Below are 19,076 nucleotides of genomic sequence, written 5' to 3' on the forward strand. Positions count from 1 at the left end.
TCTGACTCACCCATTATTACACAGTCACTCTTCTGTGCTGGCTGCCTGTACCCCTTGCCCCTATATTAACTTCCTGCCTCCTCACGCCATTTCCTTCCTTCCTTCCTTCCTTCCTTCCTTCCTTCCTTCCTTCCTTCCTTCCTTCCTTCCTTCCTTCCTTCCTTCCTTCCTTCCTTCCTTCCTTCCTTCCTCCCTCCCTCCCTCCCTCCCTCCCTCCCTCCCTCCCTCCCTTCGCCACACCTGGCTGCACTCAGGGGTTACTTCTTTTTTTTTTTTTTTTTTTTTTTTTGGTTTTTGGGCCACACCCGGCGTTGCTCAGGGATTACTCCTGGCTGTCTGCTCAGAAATAGCTCCTGGGGCCGGGCGGTGGCGCAAGAGGTAAGGTGCCTGCGCTAGCCTTGGACGGACCACAGTTCGATCCCCCGGCGTCCCATATGGTCCCCCAAGCCAGGAGCAACTTCTGAGCGCATAGCCAGGAGTAACCCCTGAGCGTTACCAGGTGTGGCCCAAAAACCAAGAAAAAAAAAAAAAAAAAAGAAATAGCTCCTGGCAGGCACGGGGGACCATATGGGACACCGGGATTCGAACCAACCGCCTTTGGTCCTGGATCGGCTGCTTGCAAGGCAGATAGCCGCTGTGCTATCTCTCCGGGCCCAGGGGTTACTTCTGGCTCTGCACTCAGACACCACTCCTGGCAAGCTGGAGGGACCATATGAGATGCCAGGATTCAAACCTGGGTCCATCCTGGGTCGGCAGTGTGCAAGGCAAATGCCCTACTGAGATCGCTGTGCTATCTCTCCAGCCCCAGGCATTTTTATTTCTACAATTTAGAATCAGCGGAAGTTTTTCCCTTTATAGAGGTTCTTTGGGTACTGAAGAGTAGGGATGTTTTTCTGGAGTGCTGCAGACCCAGGAGGTCCAGTCTTGCCATGTGCCTCTTGGCTGCTGTGTAGTTAAGACTAAAGGATTCTGGACACTGATTACTTAAAGTGGGGTCCTGCAGAAAGGGAAAAAGGAACTCATTTTGAGAGCTCCAGCAATGGGTTGTTTTTACATTGTGATTCCCCCACGCCTCCAGTTTTGAGGAAGTTATGGGGTGGGTTCTATCAGAACCTAAAGTCTTAAGTAGAAACTTGGGAAATAAATACAGGTTAAAATTCATTTAACCTCTTCTCAGCCAGAAACTGTTGAGAAAGCATTGCATGGCTTTGGTAGGGTTGTAGGGTTGATAGAATTTTCTCTCTCTTCTTTTGGTTTGGTTTTTGGGCCACACCCGGCTGTGCTTGGGCTTACCCCTGGTTCTGCACTCAAGATTCACTTGTGGGGTTTTGGGGGACCATTTGGAAGTCTTTTTTTTTTTGTTTTTGGGCCACACCCGGCGGTGCTCAGGGGTTACTCCTGGCTGTCTGCTCAGAAATAGCTCCTGGCAGGCACGGGGGACCATATGGGACACCGGGATTCGAACCAACTACCTTAGGTCCTGGATCAGCCGCTTGGAAGGCAAACGCCGCTGTGCTGTGCTGTGCTATCTCTCTGGGCCCTTGGAATAGTAGGAATTAAAACCCTGATTAGTCACATTCAAGGCAAAATGCCCTACCCAATTTTCTATGTTTTGGGGCTATACCCAGTGATGCTCAGGGTTTCTGCACTCAGGTATTTTTCCTCTTGGTGATTAGGGGACCATATGGGATACCAGAGATCAAATTCTGAATCCAGGTTGGCCACATGCAAGTCAGGCTCCTTACCCACTTTCCAGCCCCAGAATTTTCTGTTTTGATTAGCTTGAACCTTATTTTGAGAAGATCTGAAAAACTTATTCATTTATTTTGCATGTATTTATTTTTTTTGTTTTGGTTTTTGGGCCACACCCAGTGAGACTCAGGGGTTTCTCCTGGCTATGCACTCAGAAATCGCTCCTGGCATGGGGATGCCAGGGGATTGAACTGTGGTCCATCCTAGGTCAGCGCTTGCAAGGCAAATGCCCTACCACTTGCACCACCACTCTGGCCCCAAATTTTATTTATTTTTATTTAATTTATTTTTTTGGTTTTTGGGTCACATCCAGCAGTGCTCAGGCATTACTCCTGGCTCTATGCTCAGAATTGCTCCTGGCAGGCTCGGGGAATCATATGGGATGCCAGGGTTCGAACCACCATCTTTCTGCATGCAAGGCAAATGTCCTACCTCCATGATATCTCTCTGGCTCCTCTAGTTTCTTATTTATCTATTTTTTTGGTTTTTGGGTCACACCCGGCAGTGCTCAGGGGTTACTCCTGACTCTGTGCTCAGAAATCGCTCCTGGAAGGCTCAGGGGACCATATGTCCTGGGATGTTGGGATTCGAACCACCGTCCTTCTGCATGCAAGACAAATGCCCTACCTCCCTGCTATCTCTCTGGCCCTTGAAAATCTTATTTATTTATTTTTAATTTTAGGGTCATATCCAGCAGTGCTCAGGGGTTACTGTGTTCTGGCTCTGTGCTCAGAAATTGCTCCTGGCTGGCTCGGGGGACCTTATGGAATGCCGGGATTCTAACCACCATCCATCCTGCGGGGTTGGCTGGCAAGGCAAACACCTGTGCTATCTCTCCCACCCCTGGAAATCCTTTTTTTTTTCTTTTTTTTTTTGGGAGGGGGATCACAACTCGCAGCCCTCAGGGGTAACTCCTGGCTCTACTCTGATAAATTGCTCCTGGCAGGCTCGGGATGCCGGGATTTGAACCACCGTCCTTCTGCATGCAAGGCAAACATCCTATCTCCATGCTGTCTCTCCGGCCCTTGAAAATCTTATTTATTTATTTTTGATTTTGGAGTCATATCCAGCAGTGCTCAGGGGTTACTGTGTTCTGGCTCTGTGCTCAGAAATTGCTCCTGGCTGGCTCCAGGGACCATATGGGATGCCAGGATTCTAACCACCGTTTGTCTGTCTGTCCTGGGTCGGCTGGGAAGGCAAACACCCTATCGCTGTGCTATACCCTGGAAATCTTTTTTTTTTTTTTTTTTTGGGGGGGGGCATATGGAACACATGTGTGCTCCACTAAAAAAAAAATAAAAAGAGGAAGGAATAACCACTAACATGAAATAAGTGCAATTAGTCTTGACAGCTCAGTGCCTGGTACCTCCCTGGCAGCAATAAAACTGCCCTGCCCACAATAAAGGGTGGGGAAAAGGGTGAGTCCCCAGGAAGAGGGGGACGCACCCATAAATCAAACAGCCAAGTGTGCCGTTCTGCTGCAGAATGCCCAGTACTAGGCCAAAAATTGGCTACTCAAAAGCTAATATCACACCCCCTAAATATTGATTCAAGCAATCAGGTTAGAAACCCGCCTCTTTCCCCACAAATCAGAGTATTTTGAAGAGTCTGAATTCATGACCTCCAACCAGAAAGTGAATCCCACTGTGGAAACAATGAGTCAGTATGGAGTCACAACTAGGATCTGAGAGAATCAATCATCACTTGTTATCTCATTGGCCTCCCCATTCAGAATATTCTGGTGTTGGGCTGGAACACATGCTCTACATGCAGAGGCCCAGGTTCTTTCCCTTCGATCCATGCTCCACTACACTGGAGTAGCCCCTGAGAACGAGTAAGGCCTCAAAACTAAAATAAATTTAAAAATAAGATTTCCAGGGGCCGGAAAGATAGCATAACAGTAGGGCCTTTGCCTTGTATGCAGAAGGACGATGGTTTGAATCCCGGCATCCCATATGGTCCCCCGAGTCTGCCTGGGGCAATTTATGAGTGTAGAGCCAGGAGTAACCCCTGAGCCTGCTGGGTGTGACCCTAAAACAAAAACAAACACACACACAAAAAACTTCTGCTTGAGGAGGTCAGCCTTACTTACCCCTTTGGATTAACAAAACTGCCTTCACTGTCTCTTTGGGATTAAAGGATCAGAATATCAAGAGAGATTAGAGGGTGAAGATGCCAGCCCAACCACTGATCCTCTTAGGTCTGGCCTTCTGAGTCCTGTATTGAAGAGGAAACAAATGAAGGGGATTAGTTTCACAGGTCCACCACCAGGAACCCTGGCCCCTGTATCAGGCTCCCTCCACCTTTCAGGATTGCCAAGTCAGAATTACTGGGTCTTGTTGGAAACCCCTGACTCACCCAACCTTGACCCACTTGGTAGTGGTTTTCATGTGTGCCTCACTGAGCAGGTGCACTTGGAAAAAGAACAGGATAGATGGCGGTTCCATGGGGCCACTGAGGTTGCTCCTCAGGATTAGTGAGGTCATGGTGACTGGCTCTCATCCGGATGTTCCTCTTTATGGAATTAACTGAGCCTTGGTCATGTGCCTAGGCCTTTCCTCGGCTGCTTTTGGTTTTTGCTAGTTTGGAGAGGTGGGCTATTCCTCACTCAATGTTTGAGGGACTTAGACAGGAATTATCTGTCAGCAAATCCTGGACCACGACATCCCACACAAACACACTAGCCTTTTTGCTACTTCCTGTTTCTCTGGGCATTTTGTACTGGATTTGTGCTTTGAAAATTATAATTCTTTGAGAATCATGAACTGAATTGTTTTGCTACTTCCCCTTTCAGATTCTGCCCACAACTTTCCCTCTGTACCTAGGAGGTGACCTGGGAGAGCAGGCTTTGAGGTTTGTGGGGGAACCTGGAAGCCACATGTGCACCCTGCTGGCATGGGGCAGTGGTGAAAGTGGCAGCTGCCCATTCCTGGGAGACCAGGCATGTGGAGAAAGCACAGGGGTGAGGAGACATTTTATCTGTCTCTCAGCATAGAAACCTTGGTAATCGAGTACTTTTCTCATCATTGGCAGTGATTGGGAGGATAAAACTTTCTGCACTCTTCGTTGCTCTTCATTCTTTTTCATCTTACTTTTCCCTCTGGACAACTTCCTTCAGAGGCCAGGCAGCAGAAGGGATAGGCCTGGGTACTGTCCCAGTCCCTGGCCCTTACACTGAGTTGTCCTGAGAGGTCAGAGGAGGCCAGTGATCTTGACTGGTGACTTGATAGGGTGGCATGTGACCCAAATAAAGGAAAACCAGGCTTTTGCCATCCAGTAAGTGCCAGCACCAGTGGTGCTCCCAGCCAGCACAGAGCATGGGCTCCACCTGTGCTCTCTGACACGGGTAACAGGACACTTGTTTGGCCCCTCCAAGAACCTGGGAAACAACAGACAGGTGTGTGTTTGTCCACAGGCCTTCTGAGCTGCTGCTGCAGGGAGAGAACAGGTCTAGCACTTGAGAAAAAGTTGCACAATGAGCTGGTTTTAAAGCCTAGGTTGTGGGATTTGCAGAGCACTGGGCAACTTTCTTTTACAAGAAGTCTTATCTTAGGATCTCTTTCAAGAAACAGTTTAGTCTTCTAAGCAACCTATCTAGGTCTTATTTGAGGGGTCTAATACTAGAGGCAAATCCACAGTGAAATCTGTAATCTGTTTTGGGTGAGGGTGGGAGTGGGGCTGTTGGGGGGGGGAGTGGGTTGCCTCCTTGAGTCTGTAGGACAGTGGGAAAGTGGTGAAATGAAACAAACTGGGCGAGGGCATGGAGCAGCATCCTCAGCTGCTTTGAGTGGATTTGAACAAGGTTTCCTGTGAAAGATGAGCGTGAGCTCCCAAGTGAGGAGAATCCCAGAGTGACCTCACCGGATAGTTCCCTGCAGCTCAATGATGTGTAATTGTTGAGAAGATTTTGTGTTAATAACTCCTGTCTCTCTGTTCCTTTAGTATCAGGTAGGGCAGTTGTATTCTGTGGCTGAGGCCAGCAAAAATGAAACTGGTGGTGGTGAAGGCGTGGAGGTCCTGGTGAACGAACCTTATGAGAAGGATGGTGAGAAAGGCCAGTACACACACAAGATCTACCACTTACAGAGGTATGTGACTGAGCGGCAGAGCCAAGTGGCTGGCTGATTCTGAAGTGGCTATCTAATGAATAACTGGGGGTGTTTTTTGGATATTAGATAGTTGTTCAAGTTGCTTCACCTGTGAGAGTGGGAATGGTGCCTTTTCCCTTATTTAAAGGTATTTTTTTGCTTGCCTTTTTTTTTTTTTTTTTTTTTTTGGTTTTTGGGTCACACCCGGCAGCGCTCAGGGGTTACTCCTGGCTCCAGGCTCAGAAATTGCTCCTGGCAGGCTCAGAGGACCATATGGGACGCTGGGATTCAAACCAGTGACCTTCTGCATGAAAGGCAGATGCTTTACCTCCATGCCATCTCTCCAGTCCCCCCTTTTTTTTGGGGGGGGGGTCACACCTGGCTGCGCTCAGGGGCTTCTCCTGGCTCTATGCTCAGAAATCCCTCAGGGGGACCATATGGGATGCCGGGATTCCAACCACTGACCTTCTACATGGAAGGCATATGCCTTACCTCCATGCTATCTCTCCGGCCCCGCTTGCTTATTTTTTAAATGGAATATTTGCTTCGCTAGACTTCTAGGCCCCAGAAGTGACAGTTTAGTTTGTCAGGAGTCCTTCGGTGGTCTGAGAGTAGGAGCAGTGTGGGTGTGTGAAAGGGTGTTTCCTTTGCCATTATTGTATATAAACGGTATTATACAGACTATTTTGAACTTTGCTCTTTTGTTACTTATAGTATCATTGCTGTCTTTCACTGTCAGCATATCTGACCTCATTCTGTTAAAGCACACCATAACATTCTGATAATACTGATGTACTGTGAGTTGTTTAGATGTAAGTTTATAGTTATTTCCAGACATTTATGCCCAGGAATTCCATAAAATGCCTTTTGCACACATCGTGATATACTTGTGAATCTATAACAAATGTACCTAATAGTGGAATTGCTGGGCCAGGTATTATAAAATCAACTACCTGAGAAATTTTTGCACCTCTCTTAACATTAGGGGCATAAAAATTTAAGAACAAAATTTGTGGACTGGTAATCTGACTCAGTGATCACATGTGATCAAGAGTTTGATCTCTGTACTGAAAGAAAAAAAGTAATGAACTGATTTGTGTGCCTAACATCTATACAAACCCATTTAGTATAGCAAATTAGTTGAGTCTCCACCAAAAGAGTAATTTTTTTTTTTTTTGGTTTTTCGGGACACACCCATTTGATGCTCAGCCGTTACTCCTGGCTAAGCGCTCAGAAATTGCCCCTGGCTTTGGGGGACCATGTGGGACGCTGGGGGATGGAACCGCGGTCCTTCCTTGGCTAGTGCTTGCAAGGCAGACACCTTACCTCTAGCGCCACCTCGCCGGCCCCAAGAGTAATATTTTAAGTAAACTATGAACTGATCCTTGAGGCATTGCAAGCCTTAGTAAACCAATAACTATGACTGAAAACTGAACCCAACTACTTTTACAAACTATCCAGAACTGAAAACTAGGGAAAATAAACCTGCTGATTTTTTTAATAGTGTTAAAATATACATAACACGGGCCTGGAGAGATAGTATAGCGGTGCTTGCCTTGCAAGCAGCTGATCCAGAACCTAAGGTGGTTGGTTCGAATCCTGGTGTCCCATATGGTCCCCCGTGCCTGCCAGGAGCTATTTCTGAGCAGACAGCCAGGAGTAACCCCTGAGCACCACCGGGTGTGACCCAAAATCAAAAAAAAAAAAAAAAAAAAATATATATATATATATATATATATATATACACATAACACAAAAAAAAGTCACCATTTCTGCCATTTTGAAATGTTCATCATTAGTCCACATTGCTGTGACACATAAAACTGAATTTTTGAGTCTCTAAAATGGAATTGAAATCAATATTGTTTTCTCTTGGTAAATCTCTGATTTAATGTTGTCTTCCAATCAGAAGTCGAATATGGAGGATTTTGTGAGTTCTGAAACTATAAGGAGAGCAACATCCAAGACTATGATGCCATCTCCCTGTCAGTGTGCTCTTCCCTCCATGATTTTTTTAGTGTTTCCCTGTGTCACCATCTCCTGTCTTACCTGAGCTGATTGATTATAATAGGTTAAAGAGTTCCCTCCCCCCAAAAAAAAGATGTCTTCCCCACAGTGTATTGTTGGGACTACCAGGTATTTTCTGGGCTTCCATACTCTGTGCTTAGGGATCACTGTTGGTAAGACTTGAGGGACATCATGTGGTGCCAGGCACCCTACTCACTGTATTATCTCTTTAGCCCCCTGTGTTTTTAATTTTCTGTTGTTTTGAGTCACATCCACTGTACTATCTCTCTAGCCCTATATTTATTTAGGGATTTTTTTTTTTTTTTTTGCGGGGGTGAATACTCAGTACTGTGGTGGTGTTCGGGTTTACTGGTTTTGTACTCAGGGATCACTCCTGGCAGGCTTTGAGGACGATATGGAGTGGTGGGAATGAATCCTGGTGACTACATGCAAGGCAAACATCCTACTTTTTTTTGTATTATTTTGTTGTACTGTTGGTCTGGCTCCAGTATTTGGATTTTGTCATTGTTGTTGTTGTTGTTGGACTACACCCAGCAGTTTTTTGATTTTTTTTGGGTCACATCCGGTAGCGCTCAGGGATTACTTCTGTCTCTACACTCAGAAATCACTCCTGGCAGGCTAGGGGACCATATGGGATGCTGGGATTTGAATCACTATACTTCCCTGTGCAAGGCAAATGTCCTACCTCCATGCTACCTCTCCGGCCCAGTATTTTCCTTTCTATTTCCTTCAGTCATCTCGGGTCACTACAGTGACTCCTGCTTTTTTTCTTTTATGCAAAGTTTCTAGTGTTCTCTCTTGAAGGCAGATATGCTAAGTCCCAGCTTAAAAGCTGTAGATCAGGGGCCTGCGAGATAGATGGCACAGCAGGTATGGAGTTTGCTTTGCACGAGACAGACCTGGATTCAATCCAAGACTTTCTTTTCTTTTCTTTTTCTTTTTTAAATATGGAACGCTTCACGAATTTGCATGTCATCCTTGTGCAGGGGCCATGCTAATCTTCTCTGTATCATTCCAGTTTTAGTATATGTGCTGCCAAAGCGAGCACAATCCAAGACTTTCTATATGGTCCCCAAAGCCTTCAGGAGTAATTTCTGAGCACAAAGCTAGGAGTAATCTCTAAGCACTGCTAAGTGTGGCCCTCCCACCCCCCACTCCCCAAAAAAGGCAAGAGATCAGTATTTTTCTTTTGTCTTTTAGGTGTAGAGGGGGATTGTTATTGTTATTATTGTTTGGATGTGGGCCATACCCAGTACCCAGTGATGTTCAGGAGTTACTCCTGGCTCTACATTCAGGAATTACACCTGGTGGTGCTCAAGGAACCATACGGGATACTAAAAATACTAAAGATTGAACCCTGGTCAGCCATATGCAAGGCAAGTGCCCTACCCACTATCTTTCCAGCCTCAAACTTTTTTTATTTTTTGCTGCCTGGAAGCTGCCAAGCCTCAAACTTTTTTTAATGGTCCATCCTCTTAAGTGTGAATGTATATATATAATTTTTCTTTATCTTTTGGTAATTTTTATTTTTAGAAAATAATAAAGTTTATTGGGAAGTAGAAAAGAAATTTCCAAGTAAGGAGGAACTAACTATAAAACTAACTTTCAACCTCTATATTTTCTTGTATTCTCCGCTTCATATTTTACCAGCTACTCCACACTTCTCCATCTCTCAGCTTTTCCCATCTTACTTCCATCTTTTTGTTTAGTTCAGTTCTATTCACTCTTCATTTGATCCTCATTTTCTCCAAGGCGCCTTCTCAGTGTACCTTACCTCCTGTCCTCCTTTGCCATGTTCTAATACTGTGCTCACACCTCTGTGGCCCTCACTGACAGTGTCTCCTCTGCCTACTTAGGCTCCCTCCATTATGGGGCTGGAACAATAGCACAGTGGTAGGGCATTTGCCTTGCACACAGCCAACCTGGGACGGAACCAGGTTCAATCCCTGGCATCCCATATGATCTCCCGAACCTGCCAGGAGCAATTTCTGAGTGCTTCTGGGTGTGACAAAAACAAAACAAAACAAAACAAAACAAAACAAAACAAAACAACAATGCCCTTCATTAGAAGAGCAGCTCCTTGGAAGCAAGGGTCACATGTTTTCTCTCTGTAGGTAGCCTGTGCCTGCACATACCCTCATGAGTGTGACGGTGTGGGTCTGAATCCTAGAGAATAGCTCTGAGTTAGTACTCTTCAGGTATGGCTTTTTCCTGAGTTTTTATATTACCAGCAAAGCTTATCACTTGTCACTTGCCAACCACTGATCATGAGGAGCTTTCCACTGAGGAATAAAGGAAACTACCTGGGAGAACAGCAGAGTCTTTATGACTCAAAGAACCATCTCCCTAAGCACAGAGAGAACATGTGGAGTTTTGTTTTTGTGGAGACATGTGAGGACATGAGGGTTAGGGATTAGGAGGTTTTATATTTCTAAAAAATAGTTCTTTTTGGGAGCCAGAGCAATAGTACAATGGGTAGAGCGTTTGCCTTGCATGAAGCTGATCCCAGTTTGATTACCGGCATTCTATATGGCCCCTCAAGCCCACCAGGAGTGAGTGATTCCTGAGCTTAGAGCCAGGAGTAACCCTTGAGCACCACCAGGTATGTCCCCCAACCAACAAATTAAAAAAAATTAGGGTGGGGTGGGCTGGAGCAGTAGCACAGCGTAGGGCATTTGCCTTGTACCTGACCAATCTGGGACAGACCTGTGTTTGGTCTCTAGTATTCTGTATGGTCTCCTGAGCCTGCCAAAATTGGGGGGGGGGGTTGGGATGGGTTTTACTTGGCATTGCTTAGGGGTTACCATATGGGGTAACCATATGGGGTGCTGAGGATTGAATCTGGGTTGACCACATGCAAGGCAAGTATCTACCCACTATATTATTTCTTTGTTTTGTTTTGTTTTGGGCCACACCCGGTGATACTCAGGGATTACTCTTGGCTCTGCGCTCAGAAATTGCTCTTGGCTTAGGGGACCATATGGGATGCCGGGGGATCAAACTGCAGTCAGTCCTCAGTTGGTGGTGTGCAAGGCAATCGCCCTACCATTGTGTCACCGCTTCAGCCCTCACTATACTATTTCTTTAGGTTCAATCCTCAAAAATTTTTTTCAGGGGCTGGAGTAATAGTACAGTGGGAAGGGCATTATACGTAGCTAGCCCAGGTTCTATCCCCAGCATCTCATATGGTCTTGCCCTAGCCCACCAGGAATATTGCCTGAGCACTGCCAGATGTGGTCCAAAAATCCCTCCAAAAATTTTTTTTTTCAGATCATCATGATCAGTGATGATCAGGACAGACCACATTCCTGGTGGTGTTAGTTCTAAAATTTGTGAATAGAATATTTGGAAGAAAGAAGGAAGATGGGAAGAGGAAAAGAAAGGAGGGAAAGAGGACTGGAATGAAGATTTTTTTTGTTTTTTTTTTTTTTATTTTTTTTTTATTTTTGGGCCACACCTGGCGATGCTCAGTGGTTACTCCTGGCTGTCTGCTCAGAAATAGCTCCTGGCAGGCACAGGGGACCACATGGGACACCGGGATTCGAACCAACCACCTTTGGTCTGGGATCGGCTGCTTGCAAGGCAAACGCCGCTGCGCTATCTCTCCGGGCCCTGGAATGAAGTTTATTGTTAGAGCACCTTACTTTTGTCTTTTTGTCTAGTTTGCATGTGTGGGATTCAGTACTCAGCATGTTTAATAAATAATGATGCGTGCTAGGCCACCTATTATCTTTAAAAAATTCTGTCAAGGGGATTGTGGTATGTTACGGGTTAACTTTGGGCCAGAGTAATATGGTGAATAGGGCGATGGCCTACCTATGGCTGACTAGGGACCAACCCTGGCATCCATATGATATCCGAGCCTGCCAGGAGCAGTGATTTCTGAATGCAGAGCCAGGAATAACCCCTGGCCATCACCAGGTGTGGTACAAAAACAAAACAAAACAAAACAAAACAAAAAGGTTAACATGATCACATAAAAAGAAAGTGACTTTCTCTCTGTTCAGGTAAGAGACAACTAAATAGCAATGACTGTAATGACAACCCTCTATTTGGTGTTTCTTTTGGGGGGACACTCAGTGGCACTCAGGGGGTTACTCCTGGCTCTGTGCTCAGAAATTAATCCTGGTGGGCTTGGGAAACTATATGAGTTGCCATTGATCAAATTTGGGTTGGCCTCATGCAAGGCAAATACCCTACTTGCTGTGCTATTGCTCTGGCCCCCATGAACATTTGTTTCTAAGATTTCCTTAAGGGACTTAGGCATTCAAATTGATGAGGTGGTTGGATCCTGCTAAAGACTTTAAACGTTGGGGCTAGAGTGGTAGTACAGTGCTTTGTATGAGGCTGACCTGGGTCCCCTGAGCCCTCCAGAAGAGATCCCTGAGCCACCCAATATACCCCAAAAAGAAAAGAAAAAGAAAAAGGTTAAGAAAGAGAAACATGGGGCCAGAGCAATAGTATAGCAAGGTAAGGCATTGGCCTTGTATGTGGCTGACCCAGGTTCAACCTATGGCAAATGTCCTCAAACTTTTTAAACAGAGGGGTCAAGTTCACTATTCATCAAACCTTTGGAGGGCCGGACTATAAGTTTTTTATTTTGTTGTTGTTTTTGTTTGTTTGTTTGTTTTTTGGTTTTTGGGTCATACTCAGCAGTACTCAGGGGTTACTCCTGGATATATGCTCAGAAATCGCTCCTGGCAGGCTTGGGGAACCATAAGGGATGCCGGGATTTGAATCACTGTCCTTCTGCATGCAAGGCAAATGCTCTACCTCCATGCTTTCCAGCCCCGGACTATAAGTTTTTTGTTTTGTTTTGTTTTGTTTTTGGGTCAGCACGGCAGCACTCGGGTTACTCCTGGGTCAGAAATCGCTCCTGACATGCTCAGGGGATCCTATGGGATGGCAGGATTCGAACCAACGTACTTCTGCATGCAAGGCAAACGCCATACCTCTATGCTATCTCTCTGGCCCCAGTATAAGTTTTGTTTTTTTTAAAGAATACATTCCTATGTACACAGCACATACCTTATTTTAAAGTAAAAAAAAAAAACAGAAATTAAGTACAATATTTAAAATGAAGAACAAGTAAAGTTAAATTAACAAACTTACCAGTTATGGGTCTGCTCTTTTTTTTTTTTGGTTTTTGGGCCACACCCAGTAACGCTCAAGGGTTGCTCCTGGCTATGCACTCAGAAGTTGCTCCTGGCTTGGGGGACCATATGGGACACCGGGGGATCGAACCGCGGTCCGTCCAAGGCTAGCGCAGGCAAGGCAGGCACCTTACCTTTAGCGCCACCACCCGGCCCCCTATGGGTCTGCTCTTGGTAGGCCATAGTTTGATGATCCCTGCCCAAGATTGAGAGGAGGAATCGAGACAAAGAGAAGGAGGGGAGTCAGAGAGTGTAATGCACATCTCATATATGTGTACCGTGGGCCTGCTATGAATTTGCTGCATGTTCTTGGTGGGCTGCATATGGTTTGCGGGCTGTAGTTTGGGGACCCTGATCTATGGCATTCAATATGGTACCCCGAGCCTGCCAAGAATGATTTCTGAGCACAGAGCCAGTAGTAACACCTGAGCGCTACCAGGTATGGCCCAATAAAAGAAAAAAAGAAAAGAAGAGGAACATATGCATCTTTAAAATAAAAACAAGGGCTGGAGAGATAGCAGAGCAGTAGAGAATTTGCCTTGCATACAGCCAATCCAGGATGGACCTTGGTTTGAATTCTGGCATCCCAATACAGTCCCTCATGCCTGCTAGGAGTGATTTCTGAGCACAGAGACAGGAGTAACCCCTGAGTGCCATCAGGTGTGATAAAAAAATTAATAAAATAAAATTACAATAATAATAAAATAAAATATAAAACCAAAATGAGCTCATTTTATGCCAGCCATTCTATAATATAATGAAATAAGAAAATAATATAATTTGGGGGAGCTTTTAAGCTATACTTGGTGATGCGCTAGGGTTACTCCTAGTTCTGTGCTCAGGAATCACTCCTTTTGGTACTTGGGGGACCATATGAGATGCCGAAGATTGAACCTGGGTCAACTGCTACAAGACAAATACCCTACCCACTATAATAGTGCCCTAGCCTCCAAAATTTAAAAAATTGAAGAGAATGTTTTTTTGTTTTGTTTTGTTTTGTTTTTTTTTGTTTTTGGGCCACACCCGGTGACGCTCAGGGGTTACTCCTGGCTATGCGCTCAGAAATCGCTCCTGGCTTGGGGGGACCATATGGGACACCCGGTCCGTCCTACGCTAGCACTTGCAAGGCAGACACCTTACCTCTAGCGCCACCTTCCCGGCCCCGAAGAGAATGGTTTTTGTTGGGAGTAAGATACCCCGAGGTCTCCTGAGCTCCCATAATTGACAAAAGCAGACAAAATTGACAAAAGGATCTTTGGTACATAAGTTAACACTGATATTCTTGGTAATGTCTAATGTTTACAGTAATACTGTAATGCCCTGGGCCCAGTAAGCTCTGGAAAAAATATGCAATGATAATATAATGACTGATTTGCTGTCCCTGGTGGAGTGGGGCAGGATGTGGGTGGATATTAGTTGCCAGTTCAGCTAGTGTGTCAAGCTCTAATGGATGGCTTCTTGTACCTAAGAATAATCTGTTTACTTCACATGGAGACTTGCTTGTCCACTTCCCACTGAAGAAGCAGAAGCTGTGGCCTGAGGAATGTGATGTGTAAGCCCATTGTCTTCTAATTGTTCTTTTTCTTTCCCTTAGCAAAGTCCCCACATTTGTTCGAATGCTGGCCCCAGAGGGAGCCTTGAATATCCATGAAAAAGCATGGAATGCCTATCCTTATTGCAGAACTGGTGAGTGTGGACCTGAGTTTATTTGGATCACAAAGTAGAGAAAGGGTGTGGACAAGTTGTTCTACAGGTGGGATTGTACTTAGGTTTTGCATTCTACCTTCGTTTTCCATCAAGCCAGTTCAGATGAGCTTGGAGACCTTCTCTCTACGCAATTAAGTGTCACTGTTGCTTAGTATGATTTGTTAGCTAGTTGGGTAAATCACTTTCTGGACATGGCAAGAGATAGTGTAGAAATCACTTCTTGGAGGGCCGGAGAGATAGCACAGCTATAGGGTGTTTGCCTTGTAAGCGGCTAACGGAGGACCAACGTTGTTTCAAATCCTAGCATCCCCTATGGTCCCCCGTGCTGGCCAGGAGCAATTTCTGAGCAGAGTAACCCCTGAGCGTTGCCGGGTGTGGCCTAAAACAAATAAACAAAAATCACCTCTTGGCCTAGACAGATGGTAGAGAGGTTAAGGCACTTGCATGGCATGTGTCGAACTCTGGTTTGAATTTGGGGCTATGGGCTATGGGCTATGGATGATTGCTGGTGACTCCTGAACACAGAATCAGGAATTGCTCCTGAGCCATTGCCAGGTGTGCCCTCACCCCAAAAAAACTGCTTGTGGGTATCTTATTTGTATCGTAGTTTTTATTATTTTTTGCTTGATTATGTAAGTAATATTCTTGGACCAAGGATATGGCAAAAATGCCAGAGTGCATGTTTTGCATGTGAGAGAGGTTTGAGCCTTAGTACCACCTGTTCCATTGTCAACTCTGCCAGGTATGGCCTTTTCTATTTTTTTTTTTTTTTTTTGGTTTTTGGTTTTTGGGTCACACTCAAGAGTTGTTCCTGGCTCTATACTCAGAAATCACTCCTGGGGCTGGAGAGATAGCATGGAGGTAAGGCGTTTGCCTTTCATGCAAGAGGTCATCGGTTCGAATCCCAGCGTCCCATATGGTCCCCCGTGCCTGCCAGGAGCAATTTCTGAGCATGGAGCCAGGAGTAACCCCTGAGCACTGCCGGGTGTGACCCAAAAACCACAAAAAAAAAAAAAAAAAAGAAAAGAAATCACTCCTGGCAAGTATAGGGGACCATATGGGATGCCGGGATTCGAACCACCATCCTGCATGCAAGGCAAATGCTTTACCTCTATGCTATCTCTCCAGCCCCAGGTATGACCTTTCTTACCCCAACCCCCGAAAACAACCGTGTTTTCTGTAGAAAGTTTGAAAATGCAAACAGAAGATAATAAAATATATGTATCTTCCATCTCTTGATAGTCACTAGTAACAGATTAGTGGGTTTTATTGTTTTTGTTTCCATTTTTGGGGCCACATCTGGCAATGTTCAGAGCTTCTGACTTTGCACTCAGGAATTACTCCTGGTCATGCTAAGGGGACCTTCTAGGAGCCTGGCATTGAACCCAGGTTGTCTATGTGCCAGGCAAGTCCCCTACTCACTCCAGCCCTGTTTGCTTTATTTGTTGTTTTGTTTATTTTGGTATTTATTTTTTGGTTTTGGGTCACACCTGACAGCTCTCAGGGTTTACTCCTGGCTCTAGGCTCAGAAATCGCTCCTGGTAGGCTCAGGGGACCATATGAGATGCCGGGATTCGAACCACCATCCTTCTGCATGAAAGGCAAATGACGCACCTCCATGCTATCTCTCCAGCCCTTATTTTTGTATTTAACACTTATCACACACATGATATCCAAACACATTTTCTAGACAAATTCCACATATTATATCATCCTGTTTATTATGAAATTGTTAAGTGGCTTTTGTTTGTTTTTTTGGGCCACATCCGTTTGATGCTCAGGGGTTACTCCTGGCTAAGCGCTCAGAAATTGCCCCTGGCTTGGGGGGCACCATATGGGATGCTGGGGGATCGAACCGTGGTCCTTCCTTGTCTAGTGCTTGCAAGGTAGACACCTTACCTTTAGCGCCAGCTCGCCACCCCCCCCTTTTTTTTATACTTTTTTTTTTTTAATTATAACAAAGATGCAAAGAAAGAGGACAGGGTAAAGTTACAGTGGAAGCCCAATCACCCATAAACAGGATTCTCAGTAGTCCCTTCGATGATATCCCAGCCTTGAACTTTCAGCCAAAGAACATTAAGAAAAACAAAACTACACCCATGTACAATACAATTACTTTGTCCCTCAAATCCCCAGTTGTAGTACATATCATTTCTTAGCAGCACACCATATAATCTAAAGATATTAGACTTATGTAACTCTTTAAACATTGAGGGCAAAGTACATTTATCTAGTTCCATGCACATGCTTACTAGTTTAAGTTAACCTCAAAAGTTTTAGTGGGTTGTTTTTCTTAAGGATTGGAGTCAAGGGAACATAGTAAAAAACGATATTAAAGTGGCATTTGTTTGCATAGGCCCACCAAAACATAAGGGACATGGAAAGACAAATTATGGTCTAAATACATGGAGACCCTACCCCTGAAGTTTCCTGGCACAGGACTGACTCTAGGCTCCAGGCAAACTAGTTTGTCCAATTCAAGTCATCGTCTATAGTGGCATATACACCTCCATTCCTCACATAGTCTCTGTTGTTGGTATCATGCTTCTGTATTAAAGATCCTGGAGTCTGCATATCCCATATTGCAGTCAGGATGGTGCAGAGCATCCTCTCGTTTCACCTCACACTTAAGGGGCAATAGAGAGAACCATGTCCTGTAGAGCAGGTCATTGTTGTTGTCACGTCTTCTCGCAGGTCATTGTTGTTGTCACGTCTTCTCAGTGTAAACAGAAGTGTCTTTTTAGGAGGTCGATGTCAGACCCTTGGTAGTGTCTTTCCTGGTAGAGGACTGCTTCCAACTGTTGCTATAAAAGACCTTGGATGTTTCATAGATAGCTTGCCTGGTTCCAGCGTGAATGGAGAATGCCCATTCATCTGAGGCCTGTGCCAGGTCATTATATCAATGTTCAGGGTGTAAGGTACATTGTACTGAGATTTATTAGATAATAACTAATCTGTATGTATAGTGTTTTCCCATTTTAATGTGTCTATGCAAACAAGGATCAATGCCATGAAGCGTTATTGGTGCATCTGGAGGCAATAGGAACAAGACCAGCAATTTCCATGACATAGTTCAATCATAGGCATCAAACTGAGGGACAGTTCCACCAACAATCCTTACTGAACAGCTTACAAAGAAAAGACAAGATGAAAAGTGGATAGAAACATCATGGTAGAAGAATATATAGAGAGTTACAGCAGTTAAAGAAAATAATCATAAAATATTCAAAAGATATATGTGTTCAATATGTGTTCGATTTGTGTCCTTCTAAATAGTTCTGGGATTTGTAAGATCTACTGTATGTCTTTGGTCAGAGATTAAAACTGTGTGTTACTGAAGTTAAGAAGGGTAAATCTGGGGTACTGATGGTTGGGAGGAGCATATGTTTCAAAATGTAGACTGGTATGAAATTGCCAGTGACAGCCTGAGTATAGCTGAGCAGTTATCTGCCACCCCCCAGATCAAACGCCACCCCCTAAGCCAACCTCTGGAGCCGGCCTGGGAGTGGGGAAAACCCAGGGTGCCCCATCAGCTCCTCCCTTTTTTTATACTTAATAAGTGGAAACAGACCCTTTTCCCTGATACTGTATAAACTGCCCTTTTTTTTGGGGGGGTGTTGGGCCATACCTGGCGGGTGCTCAGGTATTACTCCTGGCTCTGTGCTCAAAAATCGTTCCTGGCTTGGGGGAACCATATGGGGAGGGAGGGATCAAACCCTGGTCTGTCCTGGGTCAGCTGCATGCAAGGCAAATGCCCTACCCACTATACTATTGCTCCAGCCCTTTTTTTTTTTTCTTTCTCTTTTTTTTTTCCCTTTTGTTTGTTTGTTTGTTTGTTTTTGGACCACACCTGGTGACACTCAGGTGACTCTTGGCTATGCATTCAGTAATCGCTCCTGGCTCCAGGGACCATATGGGATGCTGGGGATCAAACCCAGGTCCATCCTGGGTGTGAGGCAAACAGCCTACCGCTGTGCTATCACTCTGGCCCCTCTTTTTCCTTTTTCTGAGAATTAGAAAATATTTCCCTAAAGTAAAATACATGGAGTAATCATACTAGGTTTGAGAGGTAAGGCAAGTCATTGCTTCACTTAGGTGGCTCTTATCCCGTGGAGACTGGGAATGCTTAAAGCTTTGCACACAGGATCATTGCTTTCTGTAGTTCTCAGTAGTTATATGTAAGTTTGTAAAAGTTGTATTAGGAGATGAGTTATCATTGATATGATGTGCAACATGTAGTTTGTTTTTGTTTGCCACATCCAGAAATGCTCAAGGATTACTCCTGGTGGTGGTCAGGGACCATAGAGGAAGCTGGGGATGGAACCTGGGTTGGCCACATGCAAAGCAA

General features: G+C 45.0%; 1 protein-coding gene and 1 non-coding gene across 2 annotated transcripts in view; one reads left to right on the forward strand and one right to left on the reverse strand.

Moving 5' to 3' along the window:
• Positions 1-5,568: 5,568 nt before the first annotated feature.
• PITPNA (phosphatidylinositol transfer protein alpha) overlaps positions 5,569-19,076 on the forward strand; it is a 41,064-nt gene continuing 27,556 nt past the window's right edge. Inside the window, exons 1-3 of the mRNA XM_049788044.1 lie at positions 5,569-5,586; positions 5,695-5,840; positions 14,616-14,707. Coding sequence (XP_049644001.1) covers positions 5,569-5,586; positions 5,695-5,840; positions 14,616-14,707 — 256 coding nt within the window. The remainder of the gene's footprint in view (positions 5,587-5,694; positions 5,841-14,615; positions 14,708-19,076) is intronic.
• Positions 8,810-8,916, reverse strand: LOC126024978 (U6 spliceosomal RNA). The gene has a single exon (XR_007501043.1). It is a non-coding gene; the product is annotated as a U6 spliceosomal RNA (small nuclear RNA).

The sequence above is a fragment of the Suncus etruscus genome, chromosome 1, assembly GCF_024139225.1.
Source record: "Suncus etruscus isolate mSunEtr1 chromosome 1, mSunEtr1.pri.cur, whole genome shotgun sequence".
NCBI lineage: Eukaryota > Metazoa > Chordata > Mammalia > Eulipotyphla > Soricidae > Suncus > Suncus etruscus.